This window comes from Cydia fagiglandana, chromosome 15 (assembly GCF_963556715.1).
Source record: "Cydia fagiglandana chromosome 15, ilCydFagi1.1, whole genome shotgun sequence".
Classification (NCBI taxonomy): domain Eukaryota; kingdom Metazoa; phylum Arthropoda; class Insecta; order Lepidoptera; family Tortricidae; genus Cydia; species Cydia fagiglandana.
In genome coordinates, this window is record NC_085946.1 from 14,734,539 (window position 1) to 14,756,939 (window position 22,401).

The window sequence follows — 22,401 nt, forward strand, 5'->3', positions numbered from 1 at the left end:
ATTTGTGTTGTAGAACATTTTCTGGTATGAGCTACCGTTTACGAGTTATTTACGAACAACTAAAAATAAATGAACCTGAGAACTGATTATAAATAATATTCCTTCTTTAGTAACTTTTTAAATATTGATCTTTGCGAAATGTGTACTATATTTTTTTTGTAGGAAATTTTGTGTAGATTATTTACGTTTCAGAACATTTTTTTCTATTGGCCACTCTTTACGAGTTCTATACGAAAATATAAAAAAACAGACCACAAAATTGATTTTAATTAACGTTCCCGTGTTGATATCTTCTTGAATATTGATCCTAGCAAAAAAGTGTACGGAATCTTTCTTGTAGGCAATTTTATATAGATTACTTATGTATAAGAACATATTTTGCTATGAGCCACCGTTTACGAGTTATGTACGAAAACCTAAAAAAAGGGACCTTTAAACCCCCCTCCACCCGTTAGCACACCCCCGCTCAACCAGTACTTTCAGTATGTTGTGTAAGGCACCTTGACCTACAACTATGCCAAAATTCGCTCATACACGAATTATTTCCCCTGTTTTGAGAAGTGTGCATGCTAGCTCAAACATAAGTGACGTTGAATATTTTAATTCAGACTTCGATTACAAAGAATAAAACTTTTTCTAATAAAATATTTCTTTATTTGTAAGTTCATTTACTAGGTTCTGAATAAAACTTTTTCTAATAAAATATTTCTTTATTTGCTGTTACTTACGAAATTATATTTCATATTTAGCAGTGACTTTTCGGTGAAGTAAAATATCGTGAGATGAGAGAACCGGACATATCCCAATAAGGCCTACCTACTTTATTATGCACTATTTTTATTCATATTTATTATTAATAATGTACACATACATTACAAGTCAAGTTTACAATGGGTGAAATATATCCCAGATAAAATTACAGTTCTATTGCCCAATTTCTACCCGATCTACCCGGTTTTAATAACTGTTGGACTGCACAGATTAGGCAGTACATAAATGAGACTATCTTGTTTGGTACTAAAATTACAGTTGTATTGGGCAGATTCTTAACTAGTTTTAGCAGTTTTGTCAATCGCACTGTCTCATTTTTATGTATCTGAGACATAAAAACAAGTGTGTTTTAAAATGAAAACTAGTGCCTGCGCTAAATCAGAGGATTGAGTTGACGAGCCGACACCACCACCAGGCTCCGTTTAGTAAGCCGTTTATTTAAAAAAAAAACCGGAACAAAAGGGATTCAAGTATCATGACCTTTAGTGTCGTACTATAATCACGTGACCAGTGTTGTCAGCATAGCAAAAACCATAAAATAGCACTGGCGCGCCCTCAAATCCCACGACTCTTCTCTTTCCGCACAGACTCTAACATTGCTTGATTTCGGAGTAAACCAATTGGATTGTTAAGAAACAAACACGGTCATAATCATACTTGTCTATTATTTTAAAACAATTTAATCATTCCACTGACTTGCACGCGCACTAATTTCGTAAGTACCTAGAAATGAGTCCGCGCGAACGTTTACTAGGAAACAGGGCTATAACCGCGAAAATCGAAGTTCGCAAATTGCGGGCATTTTTCTCTGTCACACTTATTACGCCTTCATTGGAGTAAAAGAGAAAGATCCCCGCAATTTGCGAATTTCGGTTTTCGCGGTAGCCCCCCAGGTCAAACCTGCAGAATGCGCACCTGAATAACCGAAATGTAGGTATAGTTCTGCTGGCCGAATATTCGGCGGCCGGATACCGGAAATTCGGCCGATGTTTAGGCCGTATATCCGGTATCCGGCCAAACAACTATCCGTTGCATCCAAAGAGTAAAGTAAGTATAATAGGTAAAGAGAGCCCTCTTGAAGCATTTTATGGAAACTCATTTGAAAGCGCCATCTCTGATTCTCCCCCGAAACTAACTAAGTATGTATGTGTGAGTGTACAACTACATATGCATCCGTACGTGTACTTTCGTCCCACATAATATTAGGTCTACTTGGTCTTAGGTCTTCTTGTAACAAATAACTGTAATTGTTTACAAGAAGTCAAACAAAAAATGTACTTGTAAACCGCCCAAGTAGACCTAATATTATGTAGAAAAGGTTTTAAAGAGTGGAATGAATATAACAGAAACATAATAGTAAGTAATAGTAAAGTATTTTATTGCCTTCAATTTGGTATATACAGATAATATAGTACCTATTAATAGCAGGAATCTACCGCTTGCAGCTTCTGACTCTATATCCATTGTCTAAGCAGGTACCTCCATAATATGCGCTCCAGTTCCTCCCACGACGTGTCTTTAGCGGAATCAAGACGCACGATTTTTTGCAGAATGTCATAGAACATGCTTGTCGTGACCAAAATTAAAATTGCACTATTATAGTTTCGAACTTATACACAGGTCCTTTTCATCGCTATTTGCAGTCAGCGCTAACGATGGAATTTTTCATTTTTCGTTCGAGAATATCTAAACCTCCCGGCATTTTCTTGAGCACTATTAAAATTTTTAAACCTGTTGTAATATTGGGAGGCTAATTTCCCTATTTTCGTATTTAATGCTTGCTCCATTTTTACTCGGTTACACTTTAAAATTAATAGAGAATAATTATCTTATATAATTTGTTTACGACATTTATTTTGGTCTGACAAGTAAACAACAGTTGCTAAGTAACCAACATTATAAATAAAGAAAGGTGTTGACAAACTAGGTATGTAACCTTCTCAATGTTGTATTCATGCCTTAAAATTGTATCAATTTTATAGTGACACGTCTAATGACGTAGTTTGCATAATCGGAAGTCTGCTTTACGCAATTTTTCTTTCTTTCTAAATTGACGCCATCATCCGCCATCTTTACTGACGTTAACTATGTTCCGAGTGTCCCCCCCCTGGTTGCATCTCTATAAATGACACTGACAATGACACATGATGTCATCCTTCAAGTGTCACATCATATTGTCGATGTTTGATATTCTGTGGTTATTCTCCTGAAAACTTTGTTTTGTGATATTTTAATTCAATTGCTTACTGTAATGAAAATAATACCTCTGATCATAAGATTAAAGAGCTTCTGAAATGGCGGGCATTGAGGACACTACAATCTTTACGGAATGCTGTCGAACCTGCATGGCCAATTCGGCAGCGAACATGATTAATATTTTTGCTGTTAAAAACTCAGTGAGTCCAGCTGATATAATAACAACTTGTACTTCAATTAAGGTAAGAAAACTTAGTCATGTTGGTTTGAATACCTACATTTTAAATTAACAAGACATGGGACTTTGAATTTACTTTCTAAAAGATGTAATTCTTAATTATAAGTCTGGTTCTTTAGATATTTAAAAAAAAGTAAACAAACAATTTGTACATTTTCGGGTAGTTATAACATTTATTGGTTAACCAACCAAATACAAACCGCCTGGATCAGTCACTGAAAAATTTGACTTTAACCTACATTATTTGGTCACGTAATGTTTTAACTACACTTAACTGGCTTAAGGAGCCATTTGAGGGTAGATATTGTTTACTTTTATTTAAATACCTAAAGATACAGAGTATAGTTACTTTTTATTATTGCAGATAAGCTATACAGATGTATTACCGAAGAATATTTGTGATAGTTGTTACAAATCTTTAATGGACTTTTACGAATTTAAAAAAAATGCTGAAGATGTTGATTTTAAATTTCGCACCAAAGAAATAGAACATGAGACAGTGGAAATAAAATTTGAAAAACCTCAACAGTTAGATATTAAAGTTGAGTCTGATGAACAAGAATGTGCTCAGGACTCAACATACGAATGCAGTGTGACTTCAGAATCTTTCCAGGAACTGACAAATGTAAAACACAAGACAAAACAATTACATAAATGTGATATATGTGACAAAGAATTTCCAAAAAAATTTAAACTAGAAAGACACAAACGCACACATGAAAATTATTCATATGCTTGCGATTACTGCTCGGAAAAATTCAAATACCATAACACGTACGTGAAGCATTTAGTGCAACACAATCAAGTAGATAAAGTAGAAACCGTAGATCAAAATGAGAATCAAAGCTTTGACTGTAATATATGTTCGGCAAGATTTAAGTCCATGCAATCATTATCTGCACATATGCGTAAACATTGTAACAAAGCCCGTATACTAAGTTGTGCGGTATGCCAGAAAGTATTTAAGAAAACAAGTCACTTGAAAAGACACGAGCTTATCCATGAGACGAATAGGCCTTACAAGTGTTCTATTTGTCCCAGGACATTTACTTCAGAAATTATTTATAAGGAACACGAGAATAAGCATGCAGGTGTGAAGAGTCATATTTGTCCGTTCTGTTCAAAGGCGTTTTCACATTTATCAACGCTGAATACACATATCAAAATACATACTAAAGAGAAATCATTTTTGTGTCCATTCTGCGGAAAGAAATTTGACACGAGTACAAATCTAAATGAACACACAAAGAGGCATATAGGTTTGAAGTTGTTTGCTTGCAGTTTGTGTCCAAAACGATTTGTCAGCAAAGGTAAGAGAGTTGCATGTTTCTTTATAATAAAATAATTAAAAAACCTTTATTTTTTTTATTCGAATAAATTTCATGAACTCAAGGAAAAAGTGACCTAAGGTCTTATACACTTTTTCCTCTAGTAAACAACAGATATCTCCAAAAAAATTTGACCCAAACTTTTCGTGGGTTTTGGTGGTTTTCGGGTTCGAAACTGGCAGGCCATTGGAGATCACTGGTATACAAATTAATATACATGTCCATATAATTCTAGGTGAACTAAAGTCCCACGGCACCACACATTCAGGTGAACGGGCGTACACTTGCGAACAGTGTGGTGGGTCCTTTACCAAGAGCAGTTCATTGGCCAAACATATGTTGAGGCATCGTGGCATCAAACCACACCACTGCGACGCCTGTCCCATGAAGTAAGTAAAGAAATCAATCATGTTTCACTTTTTTCTGCAGTATAACTCTGTAGCGTTTAAAAATTTAGGACTATTGCACATTGTATAAACTTCCTTCCCAATCTATCAAATTATCGAATATTTTGTAATCGAAGTACTTGAACACAAAAGTAAGCCTAGTTTGTGCCACGCCGTGAGCCATGGTTAAGCTATGCTCAATAATTCTGAAATATTGTTAAGCTTCGTCTCGAGCCAATGTTCGATGGTTTGCCGCGCGATATAGAGACAGAGCTTTAGATACGAATATTTCAGAATACCTTCATACATAGAGTACCTTCAGTAGGTATAGGTATAATAACAATGAAATTGAAAGACAAGACAAGTCTGCAACGATTTTGATAGCACACGCAGTGCAAGTGTTATTTATACATCATGATTTCATATAATTTGACGTTTGTAGACTTGTCTTGGTCTAACTCTAGCTAGTATTAGCACTCTTATCTTATTTCATGTTCTACCCCATAATGTCCCTGATTTAAAATCACATGCTTAGTTCTGTGAAGCTCTTACTAATCCTAAAATACAGTCTTAAAAAATAGGCTGCAAAAAATCATTAAAAAAGTCGATTACATAATAAATGAGTGCCATTTGGCATAAGTATAGTCTACATACTAACTACTAAAAGTCCATTCTAAACCCCAGGTTCTCGAGCAAGGACCACCTGAAGCGTCACTACAGAATACACACAGGTGAGAAGCCGTACCGCTGCGAGCTGTGTGATCGCGCGTTTACACAGAGCAACGACCTTGCCAAACATAGGCGGACTCATCTTGGCAACATGCTGTACAAGTTAGTATTCTAAACCATTCACAAGGACCACCTAAAGCAATGCTACAGGATACACAGTGGGGAGAAATCATACCACTGCGACTATTCGAACGCGCATTTACACAGCGTAACTATTTCACCAAACACAGGGGGATTCGTCTCTGCAATATGCTCTACAAGTTAGTATTTTAAACCCAGGTTTACAAAGACTATCTGAAGCTCCAGTACATTAAGGGGAGAAATCATACCAAACACAGGTAGATCTATCTCGAAAATATGTTGTACGTACAAGTTAGTATCTTTTGTTTATGGGATCTTTCCTTATCCATGATTTCCAATTTTGTGTGACGTAGCTATTATTTATGATTAAAATTTTTACTCAAACTGTTACGTGTAATTGTAATTCTTTCTCATAGAAAATTTAAATTTGTTCCCAGGTGTGTGCAATGCTCAGAAAGTTTCCGCCTAAAGACTGAACTTCAGAATCATATCTCGCAGCACTTCGCCACACAACTAGCTACTGTGGTCGGTAACTTAGAGTCAAAGGGAAAGCCTGACCAAGACTACACGAGAGAAATTAGTGAAATGAATGAGGTGGGAGAGAAATGTGACGAATTTGTTAATACTAAAGATATTTAAAACTTTGAATAATTTTACGGTTTAGACTCACTTGTTAAAGTCACTCGCGCGACATGTTTCGGATAGCCTACACGATACACGGCCGTCGTGAACGCTGCTCGCACTGTTAGTGCTTGAGAAAGGAGACCTAGGCTCTCCCAAACATGTCGCGCGAGTGACTAAAAACAAGTGAGTCTAAACCGTAACATTATTCAATGTTAGTAAGTCTCACAACAGTTTAAATTCGATATTTAAAACTGTTCAATGGGTTCAAGTGCTAAATGGAAGCTGTTCACTAAATTGTCTACAGTGTGTGTAGGTCAGGAAATGAATGCTCAAAAAACGTTGTAGAGGGAAATGCTAGGAACACAATTTTTGACTCCGTAACTTTGTTTAGACTAGTTAGGAGGTGAACATATCAAAAGTCCCCGGCTGTAGCCCCGGTGCTGCGGGGTAGAGGGGGGTAAGAAGGTCGAATTTTTCGGTTTTTCATTGATATCTTGGAAACTTTGCATCTTAGCGACATGGCTACTAAGACAAACCAAAAGCTCATAAAATTAGTTACAAGTTTTATCCAGTCAAGTTTTTCGATATCTTGAATAGTTTTTGAGATAGACGCTCTAGAAAGTTTATTTAGGGATTTTAATGTTATCTTCATATCTACATCAGTGATGCTGTTAGGCCATGTTTGGCATCATTTTCGTATAAATCGGGGGTGCTGAATTCATTTATGGTATCACATTGACACTATTCCTAAGTAAAAACAAAATTTAAAAAATATATATTTTTTAAAATCCCTCTTCACGCTTAAACCGCTGAACCTATTTCGTTGAAATTTGGTACAGAAATAGTTTCAGTCTCGACACAGGACATAGGATAGTTTTTATAACCAAAAGCATCTTTTGAGGATGTGAAAAGTGGGGTGGAAGTTTGTATGGGGAGTCAGTAACCGCTGAACCGGTTTAGGTGAAATTTAGGATGGTTTACATCTGTGATTTAGATGAAAATGATACCTAACATGACTTCAAACCTTACCTTAAGCAGTATGAACCTCAGGAATTCAGTTTCGTCGATGAAGTTGAATTCCCCCCATACTCCATTTCACAACTTTAAAGGATGATTATTGAGATAAAAAGTATCTTATGTCCTGTCTTGGGACTCGAAATATCTGTATACCAAATTACAATTAAATCGGTTGAGCGGTTTAAGCGTGAAGAGGAATTTAAAAAAAAAGTTATTTGTTTAAAGTTTATATGTTTTTTCTTAGGAATGGTGTCAATGTGATACCAAAAATGAATTCAGCATCCCCGATTTATACGAAAATGATACCAAACACGGCCTAGCAGCTTCACTAATGTAGATATCAAGATAAAATTTAAAGCCCTAAATAAACTTTCAAGAGCGGATATCTCAAAAACTATTCAAGATATCGAAAAACTTGACTGAATAAAACTTGTAACAATTTTTATCAGCTTTTGGTTTGTCTCAGTAGTCATGTCGCTAAGACGCATAGTTTCCAAGATATTAGTGAAAACCGAAAAATGAGACCGCCCAGCACCGGGGCTACGGCCGGGGACTTTTGATATGTTCACCTCCTAACTAGTCCAAACAAAGTTACGGAGTCAAAAATTGTGTTCCTAGCATTTCCCTCTATAACTTCTTATTTCTTGGCCTAGTGTCTTATACAAACAAGTTTTTCTGAAGATTTCTGTGTAATAGGAGATTTTTTTGTATGAAGAGGGGATTCAAAAATATGTCATCTATTAACATCGCAGAGAAAGCTTTCAATTTATATCCATGTGTCATTTTACTGGTTAAAATAGCAATTATGAAATCTTTCCTTAAAGGCCTGTGCACACCGGCTTGCGTGTGCGTGAAGTGCGCTAAAATATTGGAGCCGCACACGCACACGTCACGCAAGCGGTGTGCCGTCTCTCATAAGGATCTGTATACTACAACGCCGCACGTACACGTAACGCACACGCAGCCGGTGTGCATAGGCCTTAATAACCATAGAAGCACTATACAAAATCATTTGTGCTTCATAATTCAACCTTTGAAAAATCGAACAATGCCCTTATGAATGAGTTTAAATTTTGTATTATGTAGTACCATTACGGTTCTCAAGGAGCGAAATAGTAAAGATATCCTTATTTTATTTTGGCATTATATAGTTTAAAAAAAAACCCTTTGAACGCCACGCCAATCGTGTTCGGCGCGTTTTTGTGAACTTTGTTGGAATACACGAAGATTTATACCGCGTGTGACCTGTAACATGAGCAAATAATTAAAACATAGATTGTACTCCTCAAACGGTGACACTTTTGTTCAACAACTTTTAAAAATTATGAAGTATCTAGACTCCCTATTTTTCATACAAAATAAATATTATCTTCAATGGACGCCATCGCCACGCCATATCATTGTGATTGACGTTGCTTGTCATGCCTTAAACATAACAGAATTCGCAATACATTGCGTCTTAGAATAAACTTTAAAGTGTATTAAAAATCAAACCACAAGTTATTTTAAAAGTTGCTGAACAAATGTTGGTCAGTATGAGGAGTACAGCCTACAGTTAAATTTTTTGCTCATATTACAAGCCACACCCGGTATAGGGCTGTAACCGCGCACGTCAGTTGACGCCTTTAGCGGTAAAATTTTTCCTATGGACCTAAATACCCTGGTACCCTACACTACATTTAAGATTGTTGCTAGAGAAATAGGAGTTAAGTTAAAATAATTATAAGTTTATATAGTTTTCACAAAACTAGTAATAAAACTCGATAACCTTAATTATGATTGTTTAATTTTTGTAAGATAGGTATCCTCCTTTCTCTTTACACCAATAACTACAATACAAATAAGTTTTTGGCAAAAATTTCATTTTTGGTACAAGCTTTTATCGCTGGTTGTACTTTTCTTTCGACAGGCAACTAATACTCATCGAGACAATTCTAAAAACCCCAAACACAATTAGGTTTCGTTGTTTTATCACAGAGTTCCTATGGCCACCTCCGGTCTCCATCATCAGATCAGCTCCATCACACCATAATATTGCATTGTCACCCGACTTACGTATGTATGCAAAATTTCAGTTCAATCGGAAACCGGGAAGTGGATCAAATTTAACTTGCAAGATTTGATTACAGACAGACAGACAACGGTCAGGTGAAACTAAATAAAAGCTTGTAAAATATGGCGAGTTAAAGCTCGACGTTGCCTCCTGGGTAATAAATATAGAAATTCCTTGTGCCCGTATACAAATAGGTAAGACGTATGAACCTAGTAGTGACCCTTATAGAGCTCGAGCGCGGCTGATCGAATTTAAGTGCTTGAATAGTGAAACGCCGCATGCAAGTAGGTAAAGTCGGCAAAATTATTAGCTGTTAACCCTTGCCATAGACACTTAATTATCTTGGTACAAAGTGGTTATACAGTTAGTGTTAACAGTAGCGCATAGAACAATGCGCCAACATTATCTGCCAGTGCCATTCTCAAATGTTTTTAGAGATTATATGGGTCATCTATGAAAAGGGCAGCAGAGCATTGTTAAATTAAATTAAATAAAAATTCCGAGTCTGTGCTCAATGCTGTGTGGTACTGTGGTATAAACTATAGGTAAATCACCGTATAGCTGTAGCAATGTTACAGAAAATACATATTTATAAATAAAATACAATTTCATCCTAAGTTGTATTATAACGCCAATGCTAATTTGTTTGCAATAAGCTTTAGGACTGTAAACCCAGTAGGTACGCAATAGATAAGGTATAAGGAAAGTACAGTACAAAAGAGCTCAGCAGCGGACAATAGTAATGGGACAGAGAACGGAGGCGAGGATCGTCTAAGCCGAGAAGGGCAGAGAATATAGGAATGCTGGGGCAGAAGCGACATACAGTCGGCTGTTTTAGTTCAGAGATGTTCGAGAAACAGATTAAAATAAAGCTTTTAGTCAGGTGATAGTTTGGTAACGTCGATACCAAGCGGCAATAAGACATTTTATAATTTATATATATAACACGGGTGTATTAAACACTTAGGTGCTTGTTTTCACTTAGGTATCACAAAATAAATGAAGCCGTATAGCCATATCCATATCCTGTTCTTTTTATTAGCCAAATTGCGCCTTAAACCTATTTTAGTGACAATCCATGTTTATTCGCTTGTTTTTGCCCAAAGACCACGTTATTTTAACAGTTTACGTGTCAGAGGGAGTAACGCGACTACGCTATGTCGTTATCAAATTAGGTGGTCTGTGTTTTCGTCTTACGCAATAGATAAGGTATAAGGAAAGTACAGTACAAAAGAGCTCAGCAGCGGACAATAGTAATGGGACAGAGAACGGAGGCGAGGATCGTCTAAGCCGAGAAGGGCAGAGAATATAGGAATGCTGGGGCAGAAGCGACATACAGTCGGCTGTTTTAGTTCAGAGATGTTCGAGAAACAGATCAAAATAAAACTTTTAGTCGGGTGATAGTTTGGTAACGTCGATACCAAGCGGCAATAAGACATTTTATAATTTAACACGGGTGTATTAAACACTTAGGTGGCTTGTTTTCACTTAGGTATCACAAAATAAATGTAGCCGTATAGCCATGTCCATATCCTATTCTTTTTATGAGCCAATTGCGCCTTAAACCTAATTAATTAATTTTAGTGAAATTCCATTTGTATTCGTTTGTTTTTGCCTACTTAATAATCTCCCTAATTTGACATTTTGTCGAAGAGTCAAGTCCTAATTTTAATTAACAGGCATGGGTAAAAGGGTTGATCTCCAAATCATAACATTTATTTTCACATAAATACTTTATCTTAAGAATGACAATTGCCAAACATTGATGCTTCCACTAAAATGCCTTTTCACTTTTAAAATCCCAACTTGATTTGGCATTTACTGGAAATTGCTTCCCTGGTGCACCATAAGGTGCACAGTGCAAGACCGCGATGCAATGCGAATTACGTTAAATCTAAAGTTATAATACTTATAATATTGCTCATAATTACATTAATATGAGATCCAGCTAAATTCAATAAAAACAACTCATTGATTTAGACGGACTCTAATAAGAATTGCGTTACCAATCTGTTCGAATATTCTATGAAGGGCGGGCGGGCCTCCAAGCCTCCCTCTTATCAGTCCGCAGCCGAGCGCCCGCCCAGCCGCACGCGGTGAGTGTTCCTACCATTTCTGCTATTATTACTACTACTATTACTACCACCTACTTACGCTACTAGAGCGTTAAACGTGGTTAAACTCCGTGCTTTAAGTTTTATACAGATCCCCGTTTTGATAGGTATTATTTGATTTATTAGAGCTGGGAGCTAGCTTTAAGTCCTTTAAGATACTCATTTAATAAGGAACCTTTTTGTTCTGATATGAAGCAGTATTGATGAAGCTCATTATTGTTGATTGTAATTAAGATAGCGTAGTTTTATATGCGAGGAAATATATTACCTTGAGTAGGTACAGTCAACGGTAAAAATAAGGGTGTAAACTTACTCAAAAATATGTCCCATAGTTCTTAATTCACTGACATAAGAGTTATGGGACATATTTTTGAAATGATTTGTACACCCATATTTTTACCGTACTTAATACGAGTAAGTTGATTAATAATATGTTAAACGAATTATATATCGTTTATTAATTTTATTATAGACTTTACCAATATTTAAATTAAATTTGTTGGTTGGCGAGATATAGTTATGTCACATAACAAATTATAGCACATAACTTATGTGCTTATGTGTTGGTTTTCTCGTAGAAGGTAGGAAGTTTGAGGCTGAACATCCTTCTACGAGCGTAGCCGTTAACACGGGAAAAACCGTATGTACCTGAAAGCGCCTACGAACAGAGAACCCGCGTAGCGGGTCGCTGGCAGTGAATGTGTTAATATCCATTACATTTTTACTTATACCAGGCGTGTCTCACTCCGCGATTTCGTCGCTTTGCTACAGGTAGCTAAAAGTACATCCGTTCGGCCCCAATTTTGGGGTTTGCCATAAGCCGCGCGTGGCGCTGTCGCCACCTAGCGGCCATATCTGTGCTGATCGTAACAGACGCGTTTTGTTAGAGAGTGAGACTTCGGTACTTAGTACTATTATTTATTCGGTGCTTATACTTAATAAATTGTTCAACTTGAACTTTTGGTGAATCTTTATTAAATAAAAAAAAAATACAAATCAGTTAATGGGTTAAACCTCACCGCAGTTATCCATAGCGTAGTAACTCCCCCCACCATCCAAGTGGTAGACGTATAATTAACGAAAATCGGTCAAGGACCTACAATAAACTTCAGAATAACTTTAAGCTCAGAGAAATGTTCCCGTTGGTGTGCTTTCTTTTCAAAGCTTTCTTATGAACTGCTTTTGTACTTTTTTAACTCTTATTGAATAGCAATTTCAAATATCGCTGGACTATTATTCGTGAGGACTTGAAAACGTCATTAATAAATAATAACTTAATTACTTATACATTTTTATTTTTAAGTGGAAGTGGAAGTTTTAAGTGGTTTTAAGTGGATTAGCACTAGTCCAATATCGATTATTACAGTCTGTGCGGTATGGGCCTCCATACATTCCACGACTCTTCTCTTTCCTCACAGACTCTACTTATTGTGTTTCCTGTCAATACATTACGCACCGTATTAAAAATATTTGGTTTAAACTATAGTTAGTAGTTTATTCATGTCATAGTTCCCAATAGCAACTAATACGAAATAAACTTGGTATTTAACGAAAAGTTCACACTAATTGTGTGAACAGAATACTTATTGTGTGCCCTACGACTCCAAAAAGGTACCTACACCAAGTTACATTACACAGAGCCACTGGATCATGGAAGATTTTTTTTGGGAATTGTAATTCATTTTTTTAACTGGCAGAATGTAAATTAATAGGTATATAGAATTACCTTGTGGCCTAAAATGGAAATTTAAACTTAACATTCCCTACTATTTCGCGCCAATATACAGACAACTTTGCCGGCCCCTATACCTCACGCCGTAATTACCTACGTATACAACTCTTACACAGCGATTTGACAGCTTTATTTTAAGGGGCTCCGTTTTCTTTTTTTTTGTTGCTTTTCGGGGCGTGCATGACTTGATCGTTAATTGATAGGAAACACGTAAGGTAAGACATAAAAAAACCGGCCAAGTGCGAGTCGGACTCGCGTTTCAAGGGTTCCGTACATTACTCGATTTTTAACAATGTATTTTTTAAATGTGAAACGAGAGTGAATTGCCTTTAAAAAACCCGTAGGGGTCGGATCAAAAACTAAGTAATTAGTCCGACTAACGCTTGACTGCATATTTCTAAATAGGTTTTCCTGTCATCTATAGGTAAAGACCTATTTTTATTTATTATTTTCATAATTTTAGACCCAATCGTTTCGTAGATAAAGGGGGGGAATGGTAATTTTTTGCTTATTTTCTTGAATTACTTCTAAACTATTTATTCTAAAATTATAAAAAAATACATTTGAAATTTTTATAATAAGCTCTTTCATTTGATATGTAACACGATAGGTATAGTTTAAATAACTTTATTTTTTAATTTTCTCATTTACCCCCCAAAAGTGGCCCCTATGTTTAAAATTCGTTTGTTTACGTTACATGTCCGTCTGTGGGTCACAATTTTACATATGTGTACAAAATTTCAACTTAATTGGTCTATTAGTTTCGGAGAAAATAGGCTGTGACAGACGGACAGACAGACGAGTGATCCTATAAGGGTTCCGTTTTTATCCTTTTGAGGTACCTACGGAACCCTAATAAGTAACATCATAGCTTATTCGCAGAGAAAACTGAACTTAGAATAGATAGTTAAGTGTAATATATACTTACTGCGAGTATCTAGATACCATACATTTTTACGCTGTATTTCTCAATATCTGGGAGACCCGCGAGCTTCGCTCATATAAAAACTAAAAAATGCGCGTTTTCCCAGAGAATACGCGCCGAATTGTAATTTACGACCCGAAAACCCGTTTATATAGCAAATATCATCGAAATCGTTAGAGCCGGTTCCGAGATTCCTGAAACACATATATATATATATATATATGTTTCAGGAATCAATATATATATATATATATATATATATATATATTACACGAATTGCTCGAAAGGTATTAGATTATAACTAAGCCACATTATGAATCCAGTTAGTACCTACTTATTTAATTTTATAAATCCTTTGTCGATTTAATCCATGATAATTTAAATTCAAAAATTTTACTCACTTAAGACAATTCTACCAAGATGATTTTATCAATCGTATACACAATTCCATCTCAACCGAATTCATTACTAGGGAGGGATCCCATCAGTAGGGGATAGCTGGGTAGGGGTGGGGGAGGGAGGTGAAGATATTCCGATTAAATGACGGCGTGGCACGAAACGGTCGTGTAAATGATGATTTAGCTGAATAAGTAATATGTCGTGTAAGTCGAGGTCACAGGTTACAAGCTAACGTTCCAAAAATATATACACGACTTTATGACACTAACAATAAGGTGTAATATGTACATATTTTTGGAACGTTGACTTCCATTCCAAAGATATTTATGATCTCAACCGTACACGAGTTGCACTGTATACCAGTGGGGAGACACTCCTGACTTCGGGCAAATTCGGCTCCATTCGGCGCAGCATTGCTCCGAGCAATAATTTATTAGGGTTGACACAACTTGACGTCCTATTTCGTGCACGGCCACAAATAAGATAATCACTTCAATTTTGACAACCCTAAATAGCCGAAAGGGATAGTGCCATACATTAGAAAGGGGTAGCATGATTCGACTCTAAATCGCTGTCAAACATCGGTTTTGTAGGAAGTGTACTTTCTGAACGGTAGTACTATTATTTATTCTGCGACTGTAGGATCATAAGTTATGTATAGGTACTTTTGTAACACTACCGTACTACACTCTCATTTCGTGACTTGCTTATTCATCCCTGTGGGACGTTTTATAAACGCTTTGTATCCAATAACACACGAGTCCACGCATTTATTACAAATTTAATGGTGTTGAAAAAAAGTTCCGGTTGTATTACATGTTACCGGCGTTTCGGATACTAGGGGCCCGATTCGGATTTTGAAATAGACATCAGTGGCGGATTTCCCATAAGGCACAGTAGGCCCGGGCCTAGGGCGGCAAGATATTAGGGGCGGCAAATTGTGACAGAAAATTCGCTGATGATAACAAAAAATAACTCAAAATGAGGCCAGGCAACGAATTCTCAAAAAGGTACCTATAGAGGGAAATGCTTGAAACACAATTTTTGACTTCGTACCTAACTTTATTTGGACTATCTAGGAGGTGAACATATCAAAAGTCCCCGGCCGTAGTCCTTGAGCCGGGGGAAGAAAGGGGTTTGATGGTCACATTTTTCGGTTTTTCGCTTATATCTCGAAAACTATGCGTTCTAACGACATGATTATTATACAAAATGAAAGCTGGTTAAATTTGCTACAAGCTACAAGTTTTTTGATATCTTGAGGGCCCTTCACATTTGTGCGCGAATCGCGGCGCGAAGCCGCGAACGCGAGAGTGGCGTCAATTTCGTAGATTGTTGATGCCTTCGCGCCTTGTTCCCCGTTTTTAGGGTTCCGTACCTCAAAAGGAAAAAGGGAAACATTATAGGATCACTTGTGCGTCTGGCTGTCCGTCTGTCACAGCCTATTTTCTCTGAAACTATGAGCCTCTACCATCAGTTGGCAGAGTATTTTTCACTTACACTCGGTGAATAAACGTGCCGTGAGTCACGTTTTACGTTTCTTTACGGTCTTATGTACCTAACTTCACTCCACTCCAAACGATACTGTCCCTTTCTAACTATACTAAAAAACAGAGCAAGAGTTACGAGTATATCGGAGTTTTATACAGCGCCTCTAGGAGTCACCTAATGAACTAAATAACAAAATTGTCAAATTTTCTCACGTCTACGTAATTTACTATCTATGCATCTCGCTCTCGCATATTAGTGCAAGTGAGATGCACAGAAAGTAATGTTACATATACTGATGGTAGCCGTGAATATAGAGGTTAGAGGTAAGGAGAATCCTTTATGACTTTATGAGAAAACTCCTTTAAGGGAGAATATTTGCAAAAACTGGGCACGCTGTCAGCTATTATAATTTTTCTAAATCTCTCCAGAGTAGCGAAAAAAAGAAAACCCATAAACCCAGTTTTTCATTGTATCAATACCGTAAAAATCAAGGAGAATGGAAGATACTCGTATTTATATACAAGTGGAAAAACGTTTTCTCTTTTTGTATGGACGATTACGTAGTATACTTCCCTCTTAAGGTTTTTGACGGACACTTTTTCATTATTAATTACACGGAGATTGTATTCCTTACCTCTACCATCCACTAAGAGCATTTAGAAGGGAGATGTCATCGCTGTCATTTTCTTTACAAAACAGTCCGCCGATTTTTGCGGGGGAGGGGACGTCAAATGTATTGCTATTTCTACATGATTTGTACGTATCGTACAAAAAGCCATGTCGGTCCATACAAAAGTTTGCACAATTGTGCAAGTTTTTCGGCAGAGGGGTAAGTAATAATGTCAACAAAAAAATAAAGAGTATACCTTCGAGACTACTACGACTATGATATTTGATTTATTCGGTTGTCAATATAAAACAAACGTAGGTGTTCTTTCTTCTCGTATGAGACGCCATTACTATGTAGTCTTGCTTGAGATTAATAAACATTACCTATATGGTGTTAAAACAAGCTTTTCTTTCCTGCTTGGAACCCTAATCCTAAATCCTAACAGTAAGCACTCAATGGCCACTCCAGTTATTAAATGCTCTAAGACCAGTTTTGTCACTTTGTTACTGACTCAACCTTCATTCTACAAATTTTTAAAGATTTGACGTTGCCATAGTTACGAAAATAATAAACACATCAATGTTAGTAAACAGTGTATAAATTAAAATATAATTGTATTCAAGACAAAAATTGCAAAATATGATAATTACGTAAACATCATTAATAATCGAGTTAAAATTATGACATTGCGTGTTAAAAAATAGGAAGCAAAGTATACGGCGCGATTATACAGGCTACTTTTGGCTACATATTTATTACCTATGATGAAAATAATACACACATGAGAAGAAATCTTAAAATATTAAAATAGGTATGTATTATAATGGTCCGCTTCAGTCCGCATCATGACAGCGGCCGTCTCCTACTGCTAAGTAACATTATCTAATAGAGTGTCCGGAAAGAGAAAAGTCGTGAAATTTAGGGGAGCCCATACATTATACCTACGACTCTTCTCTTTCCGCACAGACCCTACGTATGACCTTAATAGCGATTTTAATTTTATAGTACCTATATGATCTCGAGTATATTTCAGTGCCAAGCGCCCCATTTCCAATACAAAATGAACCCACGCAGCGGGTTTTTGGCAATAAATGTGTTTAAATCTTATTTAAATTTTCAGATTCAGAACCACCAGCAAAAGTTTTTGAAGAAAGTTTTATATTTCCTGTTACCAAGTTGACATGAAAAACGATTACCTAGGTACCAAACACAATAATTTGAACAACGGAAAATAAAATAATACTTACTTAGTAAAGAAAAATAAATAAACCCACAGAACATTTGTATGTTTTATTTTATATAAGATAATAATGCTTAATAAAATACGTAGCAATTATTGTGTAAATATTATAATAGGTCTTGCGGTATGGTATGTCTTATTCTTACTATGTGTTATGTGCACCCAGCAACAAAAACAGCAACATGTCTATGTACCGCTCCTTGTATTGAGCCTTAATTCTTAATACATATGTAACTTCTACATGCATACATGATGCAATCCGGGTTTTCATGGAAATGTTGTTTTCAATCAGCTTCTTGCCTAAAACCAAAAACTGCTCGTAAGCAATGTGATTTTCGCAAATGTAGCAGTAGAAATAGGAAAATATGATGTCAAGTATAACTCATTACCTTTGTACTAAATCAGCCTTTTATCGAACTATTAATTGATTTATCCCTTAAAGTTTTGCTTGAAGTTCACATACTGTTATAAATTTATACATATTACGTTGAAAATTGCATTGATATTCGTGAAAAATCTGCGTATTTGTTGTGTTTACAAGTTGACAGAAATGTCACGTTGGAAACGCACGTATTTTTCCATAACATCTGTCACGTTTACTCGCGTAAAGTATTTACGCAGAATAATTCTGGCTCAGTTTTCATTATATAATTAGAAAGAGAGCGTTTTAGGTGTGAAGTTAGGCAAGTATGGAAAACTCGCGTAAAAACGTCTATAACTCATGGTACCAATTGAATTTTTTAGTTCTTTACGTGACCGGTAGAGGCTCTGTACAATTACTCCATACATTTTCCTTAACTTTCTCACTGTCTTCACTTCTCACTGTCATTCACGAAACTGATAGTAGAGCTACTGGACCAATTAAGTTGAAAGGAGAATGGGCACTTTAGTATGGGCAGTGTCCCATGGATGTATACTGTTGAGATATATGTCGTTTTAAAGCTCTTAATCGTAGTATCATTTAATTGTATGGCACCAACCTTAGACAACTTGCAGGGACCGAGCTATATACAAAAAAAAGTTGCGCACATAAGCAGTTAATTTTCATAATACGCTTGATATAATAAGTTGTAGCGTATTTTAATAGAAAGAATATGAAGAATGCTTTATGGTTTTTGTATTAACACCAACGATAAAGTATTTAAAGGGTTTGAGTTTACAGTTTTACAAAATCGTCATACTAAAAATTACTTGCTGTACAGCGGAATAAGAGTGTATACACATGCCATATATATCATGTGAAAAGTATTTTTATAAGCTATTTTTCGTATAACATAGCTGCGGTCATACGCTTGCAGGAATCGAAATAAATCCATTTAATGAGTTAATTAATGGTAGTTAATTAAGCCGTAATTTTTCTACTCACCGCTAGATGTCGCAACAAGTCAAAATTCAAATTGACGTAAAGCATTTCTAAATTGCGGTAATCTCGACAGTCTTACTCCATCATTTTAAAAAATATAGATAGTTGACCAATAATGTCTATGGACTTTCTAAAGTAATGTCAAGATGACGCTCAATGTACCATTGTCAAATAATTGTCAATAATTTTCAAAACGTGCAATTTAAAATAATGAACAAGGTCTTTACAAAATAGCGTATTTTAAATGCGCTAGAATTTTGTGCAATGAAAGACATTCCATTGATATATTTTAAACCCGATGTACATATTTCAGCGAGTACCTCTTTGATGATCTTTCACTAGGTAAGTAAATAAACGGCTAAACGTATAGATGTACAGGGTAATACGTATAGATGTTGTTAGATTGGTTGTGATTTGTGATAGCACACGCAATAAGACCCATGGAGCACCCGATGTTAAGATTTAGGGACTCCTGCAAGCGCGACATCTATGATGTTTTGGCATCGGTGCCGCTGGGTACGGCTGGGAGGAACGTGCTGCAATGAGACCCGAAAGGCGTAGAGACCGATACGTGGGAGCGAAGAAGCTCGACGAAGTGTATCTGGAAAACTTGAGACATAAAAGGCACAGGCGTCATCAGGCTGGTGCTCTGGTATCAAATCCAGAGGCTCAACAAATTCACACATGCGACTTACGCGGCAAGAAGTGCCGTGCAGCGATAGGATTGTATAGCCACGGTAGGGTATGGGGGCCAAGTCAGGTCAGACCCGTTGGCTGCACCCATGGGTGTCGCCCAGGGCTTGTCAGTATCTATTAACACATTCTAGTAACGGCCTTGCTATTGCAGCCACCGCTATTGCTATTTTACTTAATGTACTCGGGTGATGTTGCAGGTATTATATCAGCACCAAATACATATATGCAGTGAACCAGATGTCTCGGTGTGTTAAGCGGCAATTGACGTGTCCAATCCAAAGCGCACTTTCTGCATTTTTTAGTTGGACGTCGGACACCGAGGCTACTGAAGGTCCAAGCTGGCGGCATTAAGATGGAGTAGGTGGAGTTCAGCTCATTATTTAGACTTTATTATAGGATATAATATAGTAGGATTGGGGTTTCATCAACAACTCGAGCACTATTGTAAAAAAGTTAGAGTTGAAAGATTTATTACACGACCCAACTGTTGTTACGCAAGTAAGGCACTTTTGGAACAAATGAATCAAGGTCCAGTTCTGATGATGGATTCCACAAGGGAACTCCTCAAATCTTAAAAACATAGGTACACATAGTAATATAGATACAAGGTTTTAAGGACGATTTTTCATGTTTGTTTATTTGCCTATTCCTGTAAGTCTTTAGCAAGTAAGATAATTATAGTAACATTTGCACCAAGGACCATTTATGATGATGGATTCCACAAGGAATCGAGGGGCCTCCTCAAATCTATTTCTGTAAGTCTTTAGCAAGTAAGATGTTTATAGTAACATTTGCGCCAAGAACTATTTCTGATGATAGATTCCACAAGGAATCGAGGGGACTCCTCAAATCTATTTCTGTGAGTCTTTAGCAAGTAAGCTGTTTATAGTAACATTTGTGTCAAGATCACTTCTGGTGATGGATTCCACAAGGAATCGAGGGGACTCCTCAAATCTATTTCTGTAAGTCTTTAGCAAGTAAGATGTTTATAGTATCATTTTCGCCAGGAACCATTTCTGATGATAGATTCCACAAGGAATCAAAGGAACTCCTCAAGTCTATTTCTGTAAGTCTTTAGCACGTAAGATGTTTATAGTAACATTTGCGCTAAGAACCATTTCTGGTGTTGGATTCCACAAGGAATCGAGGGGACTCCTCAAATCTATTTCTGTAAGTCTTTAGCAAGTAAGATGTTTATAGTAACATTTACGCCAAGAACCATTTCTGATGATAGATTCCACAAGGAATCGAGGGGACTCCTCAAATCTATTTCTGTGAGTCTTTAGCAAGTAAGCTGTTTATAGTAACATTTGCGTCAAGACCACTTCTGATGATGGATTCCACAAGGAATCGAGGGGACTCATCAAATCTATTTCTGTAAGTCTTTAGCAAGTAAGATGTTTATAGTAACATTTACGCCAAGAACCATTTCTGATGATAGATTCCACAAGGAATCGAGGGGACTCCTCAAATCTATTTCTGTGAGTCTTTAGCAAGTAAGCTGTTTATAGTAACATTTGTGTCAAGACCACTTCTGGTGATGGATTCCATAAGGAATCGAGGGGACTCCTCAAATCTATTTCTGTAAGTCTTTAGCAAGTAAGATGTTTATAGTAACATTTGCGCCAAGAACCATTTCTGATGATAGATTCCACAAGGAATCGAGTGGACTCCTCAAATCTATTGCTGTGATTCTTTAGCAAGTAAGCTGTTTATAGTAACATTTGCGTCAAGACCACTTCTGATGATGGATTCCACAAGGAATCGAGGGAACTCCTGAAATCTATTTCTGTAAGTCTTTAGCAGGTAAGATGTTTATAGTAACATTTGCGCCAAGAACCATTTCTGATGATAGATTCCACAAGGAATCGAGGGGACTCCTCAAATCTATTTCTGTAAGTCTTTAGCAAGTAAGATGTTTATAGTAACATTTACGCCAAGAACCATTTCTGATGATAGATTCCACAAGGAATCGAGGGGACTCCTCAAATCTATTTCTTTGAGTCTTTAGCAAGTAAGCTGTTTATAGTAACATTTGCGTCAAGACCACTTCTGATGATGGATTCCACAAGGAATCGAGGGGACTCATCAAATCTATTTCTGTAAGTCTTTAGCAAGTAAGATGTTTATAGTAACATTTACGCCAAGAACCATTTCTGATGATAGATTCCACAAGGAATCGAGGGGACTCCTCAAATCTATTTCTTTGAGTCTTTAGCAAGTAAGCTGTTTATAGTAACATTTGCGTCAAGACCACTTCTGATGATGGATTCCACAAGGAATCGAGGGGACTCATCAAATCTATTTCTGTAAGTCTTTAGCAAGTAAGATGTTTATAGTAACATTTGCGCCAAGAACCATTTCTGATGATAGATTCCACAAGGAATCGAGTGGACTCCTCAAATCTA

At 36.6% G+C, this 22,401-nt stretch overlaps 1 protein-coding gene and 1 pseudogene across 1 annotated transcript; both read left to right on the plus strand.

Annotated features, from left to right (window-relative positions):
- Nucleotides 1-2,974: 2,974 nt before the first annotated feature.
- LOC134671396 (zinc finger protein 501-like) lies at nt 2,975-5,946 on the plus strand. Its single transcript, XM_063529235.1, has 4 exons — nt 2,975-3,209; nt 3,570-4,515; nt 4,769-4,922; nt 5,604-5,946. The coding sequence occupies exons 1-4, from the start codon at nt 3,066-3,068 to the stop codon at nt 5,761-5,763; spliced, it is 1,404 nt and encodes a 467-aa protein (XP_063385305.1). The 5' UTR covers nt 2,975-3,065; the 3' UTR covers nt 5,764-5,946.
- Nucleotides 5,635-22,401, plus strand: part of LOC134671397 (uncharacterized) — a 46,645-nt pseudogene continuing 29,878 nt past the window's right edge.

Excerpts from the sequence above, each read along its gene's own strand:
- LOC134671396 (XM_063529235.1), top strand. The coding sequence starts at position 3,066 with ATGGCGGGCATTGAGGACACTACAATCTTTACGGAATGCTGTCGAACC. Across the intron at positions 3,210-3,569 it reads CAACTTGTACTTCAATTAAG|ATAAGCTATACAGATGTATT; the intron begins GTAAGAAAACTT and ends TTATTATTGCAG. Across the intron at positions 4,516-4,768 it reads AAAACGATTTGTCAGCAAAG|GTGAACTAAAGTCCCACGGC; the intron begins GTAAGAGAGTTG and ends ATATAATTCTAG.